This window comes from Penaeus japonicus, unplaced genomic scaffold (assembly GCF_977035675.1).
Source record: "Penaeus japonicus unplaced genomic scaffold, GWHDUDI00000001_assembly GWHDUDI00000017, whole genome shotgun sequence".
Classification (NCBI taxonomy): domain Eukaryota; kingdom Metazoa; phylum Arthropoda; class Malacostraca; order Decapoda; family Penaeidae; genus Penaeus; species Penaeus japonicus.
This window is the reverse complement of record NW_028234419.1, coordinates 12,604,269-12,616,768: the sequence shown is the minus strand read 5'-3', so window position 1 is coordinate 12,616,768 and position 12,500 is coordinate 12,604,269. Positions and strand designations below refer to the sequence as shown.

At 38.3% G+C, this 12,500-nt stretch overlaps 1 protein-coding gene across 2 annotated transcripts in view; it reads left to right on the top strand.

Annotated features, from left to right (window-relative positions):
* Positions 1-9,699, top strand: part of LOC122264468 (TOG array regulator of axonemal microtubules protein 1-like) — a 182,895-nt gene extending 173,196 nt beyond the window's left edge. The window contains exons 13-21 of one of the 2 annotated variants that reach the window (XM_086545967.1): positions 972-1,188; positions 3,213-3,483; positions 3,850-3,957; positions 5,264-5,413; positions 5,941-6,133; positions 7,037-7,185; positions 7,977-8,135; positions 8,613-8,739; positions 9,417-9,699. In XM_086545967.1, the coding sequence (XP_086402093.1) occupies positions 972-1,188; positions 3,213-3,483; positions 3,850-3,957; positions 5,264-5,413; positions 5,941-6,133; positions 7,037-7,185; positions 7,977-8,135; positions 8,613-8,739; positions 9,417-9,485 (1,443 nt within the window). In that variant the 3' untranslated portion in view covers positions 9,486-9,699. Of the gene's footprint in view, positions 1-971; positions 1,189-3,212; positions 3,484-3,849; positions 3,958-4,196; positions 4,962-5,263; positions 5,414-5,940; positions 6,134-7,036; positions 7,186-7,976; positions 8,136-8,612; positions 8,740-9,416 lie in introns of those variants that run through there. The other variant, XM_086545968.1, reaches the window with a different exon arrangement.
* The last annotated feature ends 2,801 nt before the right edge of the window (positions 9,700-12,500 follow it).

Here is a 12,500-nt window from a genome sequence, read left to right as displayed (position 1 = left end):
TGTGTGTCTGTGTGTGTGTGAGAGAGAGAGAGAGAGAGAGAGAGAGAGAGAGAGAGAGAGAGAGAGAGAGTGGGTGTGTAGGTGTGGGGTAAATACGCATATCATTATTATTGTCATTAATATAGGATATGATCAATTTACTTTCGTTTGTCGCTGATAAAAAGGCGTAACCTGTCTGAATTCCTGTGTGTTATTAGTTCAGCCATATTAGATGTAATTCAATCACATTAACCCTTTATTTTCTTTCTTTTCTTTTGGGGGCAATTGCCTTGGAGGTTTGTGTATTTAACAGTGAATTGATTTTATGAGCCCCTGTTTGAAATTATGAAAAGAAGATAGATTTCTTGATTATCTAGTTATTTGATTAATTTCCCAATAAACTACGATAGAATATGTAGAACTGAGCTTGTATACATGACAACGCAAACTATCAACGACCAATCATCTGTGCATATTCAAACAATGATATATTGATTATCAAAACAGAGGGAGAGAGAGTAAGAGAGAGATAGAGAGAGAGAGAGAGAGAGAGAGAGAGAGAGAGAGAGACAGATGAACAGATAGGTAATATAGAAAAAGAGAGAGAGAGAGACAGAGACAGATGATCAGATGAACAGATAGTTAGATATATAGAAACAGAAACAAGGACAGATATACAGATTTCTTTAAATGAAAAGACAAGAAACAAAACAAACAAAACAAAACAAAACAAAAAAACACTCCATTATCTCTCACCTCTCAATCCCCACTCCAATCCCCACCACCTCCCCAACCCAAAGCCCACCCCCCACCACAACCCCAACCCAAAAAAAAAAGATGTATAAAAATAAAATAATAATAATAATAGTAGTCGTAGTAGTAATGATAATAATAATAATAATAATAATAATAATAATAATAATGATAATAATAATAATAATAATAATAATAATAATCACAATGACCATCGTCCATTTCTCCCTGACTCGCAGGACCCTCACAACGTCACGCTCTCGAACGCCACCCTCACCAAGATGAAACTCCTGAAGAAGAAGCGCGAGAACCAGCGAGAGATCGAGAGGCGCCGCGCCGAGAGGGACACCAAGCGCGTGCAGGAGGAGAGGACGCGGAAGTACAGGGAGCTGGAGCTGCAACATAGCGGGAATTCGCTGCAACCGTCGAGGGCGAGCAGCGGCGATGCGGACCTCGGTATGCGTGTGGGAAGAGGGACGGTCGGGGGTAGGGCTTAGGGAGGGGAGGGGGTGAAAGGGGATGGGTCGCTAGCGTGGGCTTTGGGAGGGTGTGGGAGGGTGGGTGTAAGGGGAAGGGGGTAGGAGGGGTTGTGTTGTGGGTGTAGGGGGGAAGGGGTGTACTCTGTGTTATGTTGTGGAGGTTAGGATGTGTGGGAGGAGGAGGTCAAGAGGCAGGGATGTTGTCTATGTCTATCATGAAGGAATGTATGTGTTCGGGGATGGAGAAGGTATTTATTCTTTAATTGCGTGTATTTGTGTGCTTTAGTGTGAAAGAGAAAGACCATGTGTGTGTGTGTATGTATATATATATATATATATATATATATATATATATATATATATATATATTATACATATATATATATATATTGTTAGTACCACGCAACAGTCAACTAATAGTGGGAAAAACTCAAATCTCCAATGACCTTTGCTACACGTAAATGACGTCACGAACCGTAGGTGACGTCACACTACCCAGTAAGGGTGAAGGTGAAAAGTACTGTTGAATAATTGAACACCTCAAGTCAACTGTTCCTAATCGGACATGAAAATGAAAGGGTACACAGCACATTATTCTTCAGATATGTTTGACTGTTCAAGCGAAAATCAATCTTATGCATGGTGTTGCTAATATTGAATTGCAAATATTGACAACGTTTCAGTGTCAGTCTCTGTCAGCCCTTATGGTTAGTTGGCATGCCTGTGCCTCTTCAGCCTTACGTACATTTTTACAAATGCAGAATATACAAGCATGTAGATTTAGAAAAGCATAAGTACTGTAGATAAATGTACATGTGAATATTTTATATTTAGATATAGATATAGATCTATAAATATGTGTGTGTGTATGTGTGGGGGTGTGTGGTTGTGTGTGCACATATATATATATATATATATATATATATATATATATATATATATATATATATATATATACATATATATATTTGTATATGTATTATATAATATATGTCTGTGTGTGTATGTATATATATATATATATATATATATATATATATATATATATATATATATATATGTGTGTGTGTGTGTGTGTGTGTGTGTATGTATGTATGTATGTATGTATGTATATATGATACATATATAAACATATACATATACATAGCGTAGAGATAATTGGATAGAGAGATAGATAGACAGATTGACACAGACATTAAGATAGATAGATAGATACTATATAAAGCTAAAACACAGGCATACGTAGACATCAATACAATACCGCAATAATCACTAACACGTTGTGCCGATTCCCCTGATGCTCCGAAGCATTCGCATTAGATAGAGAATGACCTTGGCAGCTAAAAACAGATAACAAAAGAATCATGATAAATATTACCCGAGGCCCGACACCCATCACTTCCAGAGTAAACAAGTACACAAAACAGATAAGGAGGAAGAAGAAGACGAAAAAAAAAGAAGAAGAAGAAGAAGAAGAATAAAATTCATTGATAAGGAGACGCGGGCAATCGATTAATACGTAGAACGAGCAAGTGGAACACACTCGGTCTATAGCCTGTTACTCGGTCGTAAAGTGTGGGTGTGTGGAATCGATCGATATACGCGATGAGAATGTCCGGTGCTTTGTTCTTTATTTATGATTGAACACTGAATGGGTGTCTATAAAGGGGAAAGGGAAAGGGGGAACGAAGGGGAAACGCTTGGGGAATGTGGGTCACGGGAAAGTTAGTTGTCAATGTTGCAAATGTCGGTCGTTATTGTTGGGTGGAAGATAATGATATGGTATTGTTTGGAAGATTTTTTTTTTTTTAATGAGTATGTTCTAAGTAACCATATTAAGTGTATGCGAATGGTTGCATTATTGTACATCAACTAAACGATCCTAGTGTACAATTTACACACCTGTCACCTCGTGTCATCACACAGATCTTAATCAAAATTCACTTCAATTCATAGTTCAACCTCTCCCTCCATTCCACCATCCCTTCCTCCCTCCACCAGCCGTCCGCCCCAACCTGAGCTACAAGGGAAGGAAGAGTCCCCGGCCTAGTCCTCGTCCCAGCCCCCGGCCCAGTCCACGCCCCAGTCGCCGCCCCAGTTCCCGGCAGAGTCCAGAGCCGAGTCCCCAGCCCACGACGCGGATGTCCAAGTCCAAGAGCTACACCAGCAGCCTGAACAGGACGCACGGCAGAGAGGCCCTGGCCGAGAAGCGCCACCGCTCCCTCGAGAGGAGTGTGCCTCAAAGCAACGGCGTCACGAGCAATGCGTACAGGTGCGTGGCGTAGGATGGGTTCTCTTTCTCGTCTCTGCTCTCTCTCTTTCTCTCTTTGTTTCATTATATACATATCTCTCTCTCTGTGTTTCTCTCCTTGTTTCATTATCTCTCTCTCTCTCTGTTTCTCTCCTTGTTTCATTATCTCTCTCTCTCTCTGTTTCTCTCCTTGTTTCATTATCTCTCTCTCTCTCTGTTTCTCTCTTTGTTTCACTATCTCTCTCCCTCTCTTTCTCCTTCCCCTTCCCATCCATTTCTTAACGTCGATTAATTACCCGCTATACCATATAATCTACAATATCCCCTAACCCAATGCATTCCATTCGTTACACGTGTATGTATAAATCCCCCCCCCCCTTTCACCAGGACGCCTCAACTCGTTCGCCGCGGTCAACCTCCTGCGACTTCCGGAGGCAGCAACCTCAGCAATAGTTTTGGCACCACACGCCGCACTCCTCGCCGGCCGCCGGTTAGGTAAGCCAATTCGCTTTCGGTTTTGAGGAAGCCTCTTGTATATATATATATATCAAAAGAGAAATGAGAAAGGTTGTACAGGAATGTCTTTTATTTTTCTATATTTTTTCGTTGAAGTACTTTTTTTTTTCTACCGACTTGAAAGTTTCGCGCTTTGAGTAAGTACGTATTTTGTAAGTTTATCCCTCCACGGTGAAAATAACCGGATCTCCTCCCTACGTTATCTCACCCACTTGAAGAGTCGTTACCAAGGCAGAAGTTCCTGAGGCATCCAGTGTTAACGTCCCAGCTGGTTATAAAGTGGGCAAACCCGTTCCTTCGGATAAACCGAATCCTGTTGGTTCTCAGCGACCTCGACTCAAGCACCATCTAGCGGCTCAAATTAGCACTGAATCAACAAGGCTAGTTGGATGGGTGTTTTGTCCGAGGGTTGCCGGAACACTTTTTTTTGTGGATTGTTTATTTTTTTTGAAGGAGGGGAAGGCCGGTGTAAACGTGCATGGTGTGTGGAAAATGGATTATGTGATTTTTATTTTTATTTTCACAACGTTTCAGGAGAATTTTTTTCAAGTGGTGATTGTTCTCGGGATTATTTGCTGTGTTTGTCGCCATGATGGGTTCCTCACTGTGTGTCGTGTATTATTTTTTCGTGTAATTTGATCGATGAGTTTTCATTTGGGAATATGGACTTCATGTATATACTGTATTATTTTTACAATCGGTTTCTTATTTTCTGTCTCCGTGTTTTAATAAGGAAATGCAATAAAGAAAACGTTTTTTCCCTTTTTATTGCATGGACTGGAGTGCATTTTTCACGTGACAATATAATTTTTCCTTTCTTTTAATTCAAGTGTTAATCACGTGTCACATGATTCTTTTTATTCGTTAATGCTGCAAGTTAATGGCGGATTTACGAAAGCAAACAAACAACAATAATATTTCTGCAATAACAATCGTAATTATCATATACACGAAAAGTGCTATGCGACAAAAAAAAAAAGATTTTGTATTTTGATTTACTGTCCTACTATTAGTAGTTATATAAGGGACATGGAGTCTATTGATTTAAACACTTTTTATGGAAACTTAGAGATATCTTTTTGATCTTTAGTTGGTAAATTGTCAACGTGTGTGAATTTTGTAACTGACAAGTTTGTGTGAATTCATGTGCACCTTTCGTGTCGTGTAAGATGCACAAATCTAATAAGTATTATCAAATTATTGAATGATATGCGACTTCCTTGCAATGTCATATTTATTAGATCTCTCTTTGGCCAATTATATGAGAAGGCATTCCCATCAACAGATCTACCGATGATATGTCTTCTACTATGTCTTCTGTGGGTCTGAGGACAGCCAAGCCAGCTTCGTCGTGCTTCAAAGCTCACTTAGAACCCTTCGCAAACCCGCAAGAAGCTCTAAAGCGAGCGCAACAGCTAGTCAACTCTCCAGACTGGTGAGCTTAAGCCTTTTTCTCTCGTATTGTTTGTTGTCGTGGTGAATTGACGGGGAAATTAAGGTCCCCGATTGTGTGGGAGACATCGAGACATTGATAGAGGGAGAGATGTGTAGATAGATTTATATGTGGACGGGTGGATATGTAGACGTGTAGATTCATATACTGATGGATATACAATATGATAGCAACAGTTTAAGAAGAGAGAGAGAGAAGGAGAGATAGGCAGACAGAAAGAGAGGAGAGCAACAGAGAGAGAGAGAGAGAGAGAGAGAGAGAGAGAGAGAAAGAGAGTGAGTGACAAAGAAAGTGATAAAGAGAGAGAGAGAGATAAAGAGAGTGAGAGAGACAGATATAGTGATAAAGAGAGAGAGAGAGAGAGAGAGAGAGAGAGATAAAGAAAGTGAGTGAATGAGAGAGAGAAACAGAAACCGAGACAAAATTCGACATCCAACCACCCTCTTCTTCCTCCTCCTCCTCCTCCTCCTCTTCCACCTCCTCCTTCACTCCCGTTTCCGACCCTCCAGGGAGAGCCAAGTGGGCGGCATCCAGGACATGGTGCGCCTTGCGGAACACCATCCCGAGGTCCTGCACAGCGACTTGCACGCCGTCAACATGAGTCTCCTTAAGCAAGCCAAAAACTTACGATCTCAAGTGTCCCGCGCAAGCATCCAAGCTTTTACTCGCCTCTTTGACGTCATGAAGAGAAACATGGAGCCGGTATGTTGGTCATGTGGTCGTTGTTGTTGTTTGTGATTATGGAGGTGATGGGGATTTTTTTTTTTTTTTTTTCATTGTTATTTTGTTTCTTATTTGTATCTGTTGTTTGGTTTTATCACCTTCATCATCAGCAGCAGCATCTTCATTATTTTTATCAACATTGTTATTATCCTAAGATTTTTTGTTATTTTCTTCATTATAAATACTGTATTCAGAAGGCAACATCAAGTTTTATGCAGTCAGTTCACTATCCTCACTTTAATCTCTCTTTCCTTCTCCCTCTCCCACTCCCTATCATTCTTTTTCTGTCTCTTCCTCCCACTCTCCCTTCTCCCTTCTCTCTCCCTCCCTTCTCTCTCCTTCCCTTCTCTCTCTCTTTCTCTCTATCTCTCTCTTTCTCTCTCATTCTCTCTCATTCTCTCTCTCTCTCTCTCTCTCTCTCTCTCTCTCTTCTCTCTCTCTCTCTCCCCTTCTCTCTCTCTCTCTCTCTCTCTCTCTCTCTCTCTCTCTCTCTCTTCTCTCTCTCTCTCTCTCTCTCTCTCTCTCTCTCTCTCTCTCTCTCTCTCTCTCTCTCTCTCTCTCTCTCTCTCTCTCTCTCTCTCTCTCTCTCTCTCCTCTCTCTCTCTCTCTCTCCCTCTCTCTCTCTCTCTCTCTCTCTCTCCCTCCTCTCTCCTCTCCTCTCTCTCCCTCTCTCTCTCTCTCTCTCTCTCTCTCTCTCTCTCTCTCCCTCTCTCTCTCTCTCTCTCCCTCTCTCTCTCTCTCTCTCTCTCTCTCTCTCTCTCTCTCTCTCTCTCTCCCTCTCTCTCTCTCTCCCTTCTCCCTCTCCCTCTCCCTCTCCCTCTCCCTCTCCCTCTCCCTCTCCCTCTCCCTCTTTCCTAATAAAAACTGACATCCACTCCCCAGGACGTGGAGAAAATCACCAGCCTGCTTCTGCACAGAACGTCCGACACGAACAAATTCCTTCAGTTGGACAGCCACCACGGCCTGGATGCTCTCGTAGAAAACGTGAGCCCCAATAAGGCCATCCCCGCTATTGTGCAGGAGGGACTCAAGTAAGTTGCGCTTTGGGAGATATTTTGTTTGTGTGTGTGTGGGAGGGGGGGGGGTGATTTTAGGATTGTGATCGTGTGTGTAGGCGTATTTTTTTTTTTTTTTTCCTTTTTTAAGATTACTGAATAAACCGGTGATTAATGCGACATGTGCATGACTTAAGACATTGTGGAGTCTGTACGAGGTTTCAAAGTAAACTAAATGTACATATCCATTTATAAAACTGTATACAATTAATGATAATGATAACAACAATATGTAATAATAATTGTGATGATGATGGCATTGATGTGGCTAATAGTAATACTGATAATAATAATGATAAAGATAATATTTATAATAGAGATAATGACGATAATAATTATTGTAATGATGATAATAATAACATTAATAACGAAAACGATAATAATAATAATAATAATGATACATATACCAACAAAACAAACAATACCAATGACAACAACAATAAACCCACCGTTATCAAAAAAGGAGAATAAAAAAAAAAACATGAAAACATATGATGATGGCATTGATGTGGCTAATAGTAATACTGATAATAATAATGATAAAGATAATATTTATAATAGAGATAATGACGATAACAATTATTATAATGATGATAATAATAACATTAATAACGAAAACGATAATAATAATAATAATAATACTGATAACAACAAAACAAACAATACCAATGACAACAACAATAAACCCACCGTTATCAAAAAAGGAGAATAAAAAACAACAACATGAAAACACTAACCTCCCCCCCCTCCCCCCCCGCTCTCCGCAGCCACAAGAACCCGGCCGTGAGGACCACAGTGGGTCGCCTCTTGACCTACGTGGTGGAGAGGCTCGGCGCCAGTCGGGTACTCTCGGGCCAGAAGGACATCACGGATCGCTTGTTACCAGCTGCGGCTAAGCTGGCGCAGGAAGGGAGCTTAGAAACGAGGTATTTGGGGTAATTTTGAGGGGATATATATATATATATATATATATATATATATATATATATATATATATATATACTTTTTTTGTATTTTGGGTAATTTTGGGAGGCATTGTTTTTTTTTTTTTTTTTTTTTTTTTTTTGAGGGGGAGGGTATTTTATGTTTGTTTTTTAGTTATTTAGGTATTTCTTGGTATTTGGGTATTTCTTAGTATTTTGGGTATTTTATTTTATTTAATTTTTTTGTTTTGGTATTTGGGCATTTCTTGGTACTTTGGATATTTTTTTTTTTTTTTGTATTTGACCTTTTTTCGAGGGGGGGGGATTTGGGCATTTGGCTGTAGTGTTTTTTATGGATGGATATTACTGTAGATCATTTGAGTAGGTGGTCTCTGTCGTAGGCTGTATTTATTGCAAAGACGATTTTGAGATTTGGAATATTTAGCAAATGTGTTGAATCTACATTCTAATCTCTTGCAGGAAATATGCCAAGCACATATTCCAGCAGTTGACTCAGCAACCGAATTTCGACGCAACACTCAAGAAATACGTGTCGCATAATGATATCAGAAACATACAGAAGTTCCTGGATAACTTGTCCAATGAGGTAAGGACTAATTAACAGCGTTGTTATAATACAATCTTTTGCATTAATCCTGCAATAAGTTCAGGTAGCATCGTAATGGATCACATTAAAAGAAGCATAGCATCCGTTGAAGTTAGTATAAGCATAAGCATCAAAGTTGCATATCCGCATTGCATAGTTTTCAGATCGGAGACTTAATTAATACAGATTTTGTAATTTTTAGTCCACATGTTTTTTGTGGTGATTCTGAACCCTCTATAACCCTATCCATATCCTACATGCCGTGACCTCCCTTCAGATACTGATATCAAACCTCTCTCTTCTTCTTGTAGGGTCGATTTTGAACCCTCTATAACCTTATCCATATCCTACATGCCGTGACCTCCCTTCAGATACTGATATCAAACCTCTCTCTTCTTCTTAGGGTCGATTCTGAACCCTCTATAACCTTATTCATATCCTACATGCCGTGACCTCCCTTCAGATACTGATATCAAACCTCTCTCTTCTTCATAGGGTCGATTTGAACCCTCTATAACCTTATTCATATCCTACATGCCGTGACCTCCCTTCAGATACTGATATCAAACCTCTCTCTTCTTCATAGGGTCGATTTGAACCCTCTATAACCTTATTCATATCCTACATGCCATGACCTCCCTTCAGATACTGATATCAAACCTCTCTCTACTTCTTAGGGTCGAACTATACGGGAATCAGCGCGCTCCAAGAACTCTGTGGGATCACGGTACACGCGGACGATGTAGTCGAGGCGCTGGTCGTAGGTCTACATTCGACATTTTCACAAATTATCATCATATTCTCCAGTAGTGGAATTCTAGTGATTAAGTGCCCCTTTGCGGAGGGAAATCGACTCCTCATGAAACATTTGTATTTCATAATTCACTGACATTTTGCATTGTAACATTTGGAATCTGTCTTGCGGAGGGGGGGTTTGAAAAGTTTTTTTTTTTTTTTTTTTTTTTTCTCTCTCTCTCTTTTTGTTTGGTGTCCCAGGAAAGTGAGATTTTTTTATTTTATTATCAAAGAAGAGTGATTTGATTAAGTTACGTGATCGTTGGTTTCAAAAGTAGTTTTTGTAGTGACTGAAACTTTTTTTTTTTCCAAAAGCATAGTCATTTAGAAAGGTCACGTAACCGGTGGTTTCGAAAAAACGATTTTTGAGGTGATCAAAGCAGTTGTTTTTCTCCAGAAGCGAAAAGATTTTTTAAGAAAGGTCACGCAACTCGCAGTTTCGATAGAAAAGGTGGTGTTTGAAGCAGCTGAAAATGTTTTAAGAGAAGCCACGGAAAAGGAAAAGGGACTAAACGCTAAACGCAAGTGACCTTCTTTGACCTCAGCTGACCTTCGAGCTATCATGAAAGTACGCGAGAAAGGTGAACAAATGGCGTCCATTTCCGTGCCTCTGATACAGTGACCTTACTACGACATTTCAGAAGACTACATTTACATCTAGTTTACTGGTTTAAGTTTGAATGTTAAAATATATATTTATTGTTTAGATCGGTGGATATATAGTGAATTGTGGCGAGCAAATAAATTGTTATGAACGTTTCTGTTAAGCTGGAATTGAATGTATACTGTATATATATATATTCACATATCAAAGTTATTTAAGATAGAAAACTGATGGTTGTATTGTTAGCAACGAGATGGGACGAAGAGTAAGAATGCTGTATTGAGATGTTATTTTATGATATATGTTTATTTACAAGGTAGGTGATACAAGCACTTGTGTATACATTAGCTTTCCATTTATTTTCTTAATATACGGAAATTGTCATATGAGCGTTTAAAAGATATATAGTTAATTGATGTTGATAAGACACAAGAAATATCTATTTTAAACAAAAGGTTTTCCTGTTTAAAGATTATATGAAAGATATGTATTTACCAGCCTGTGATAAGCGCCGTCCAAAATATGAAGTTTATAAAGTCATTTCATTTGCTACACCTTGATTTCTCTCTGAGGTGGGGGGGGGGGGCTGTTATATGCTATAAGTATAGAATTATTCTCATATTATCTGATTTGTTTCGTTAGCTATTTGGGATTCATTTTAGAAGGTGCCCTTATCTGTCTTGCAGTGAGATAGCTGATTTTTATCGCTGGTATTCTGATTGCTTCTACGTTGTAAAGTATATCATTATAATTTGTACTTGTATGTCCACACGCACGCACACACACACACACACAAACAGACACACACACACACACACACACACACACACACACACACACACACACACAAACAAACAAACAAACAAACACACACGCACACACACAAACAAACAAACAAACACACACAAACAAGAAACAAACAAACACATCACACATTTGATCAATCTTTCCCTAATGGAAACGTACCTTCTATATAACCACGGTAAGTCGTGATTACCATAGGAAATGCAAAACACAAGGTCGTCAAGATCATTAAGAAAAATATATAGTTATTTGACTGCACTGAATTCCCTGGTAAGTCGCAAGCAACGGAATCGCGTAAGGAAAGTGATAAGAACGGAATAACAACTGTAATGGGGTAGTTTCATTGTTTTGGTCGGTGTGAGCTGTGCCATTAAAGAAACGAAAATAGATATATATATGTATATGTATATATATATATATAAATATATATATATATATATATAGATATATATATATATATATATATGTATATGTGTGTGTGTGCACGTGTGTATTTATATATGTATGCCTTTATATATGGATACATATACTGTATATATATACAGATGCATACATATGAATACACACATGCAAACTAATAGATATATAGATAGGTTTGGACATGTAAATCAATAAAAGAATACACAAGGCTGAGAGAGACAGGCTGCAGTTATTCTAGACCTAAGTCTATTAAGGCTGTAAACCTTATACTCGTAAGCGTTATACTTTAAATTATATATATATTTTTTTCAGGCTGTAAACCTTATACTTGATATAAAGGCGACAACAACAGCCATAGTGCTAGAAATGGATAAGCTTGCCAGAGAATCTTTGTAATTTTTTTTAAAAGTTCTTGATTAATGTACATCATTATTATTGCAATTTAATTAGATTACCATTATTATTATCTGGGATTCGTTTCATTGCATTTGGTGATCTTCTCAAACCAAAAAAAAAAAAAAAAATTGGAACTGCATCATCAGCCAGTGTCGGTCGATTGACGTTTTCTGTATACTCGAGATACAGAGGTTGTCAAACATTTCTGGGGGGGAGACTAATATAATTTTTCTTTTGTCATTATAACTCGTCTGTCTGTCTGCTGTTCTGTGTTATTAGACCCTTCTTGAATGAGAGCATACTAGGCGGGCATCAAAATGATACTTCCCATCGCTGTGTTTATTCGAAATTCCATTAGTGTTGTACTTTTATTTATGTTTTCCTTTGGTGTGAAGCTTTAAGAGAGTTTTGCATTATTGAAGAATGGTTGTAAATATATATATGTATATTCAGAGATCACTCTTGAGAAGGCAAGTACGTTGTGGTCTGTTTATTCTATAATATATCTGTAAGATGATATAGATTTTGATATAACGTATTTTCTCTCTTTTATTGTTATCATTATCATTAGTATTATCATGACTGTTATTATTATCATAATTATTCTTATTACTATTATTATTATTATTATTATTATTATCATCATTATTGTATTACGATCATTATGGTCATCATTGTCATTATTGTTGTTATAATCATTATTTTTATCATTATTATTATTATTGTCATTATTATTATCGTC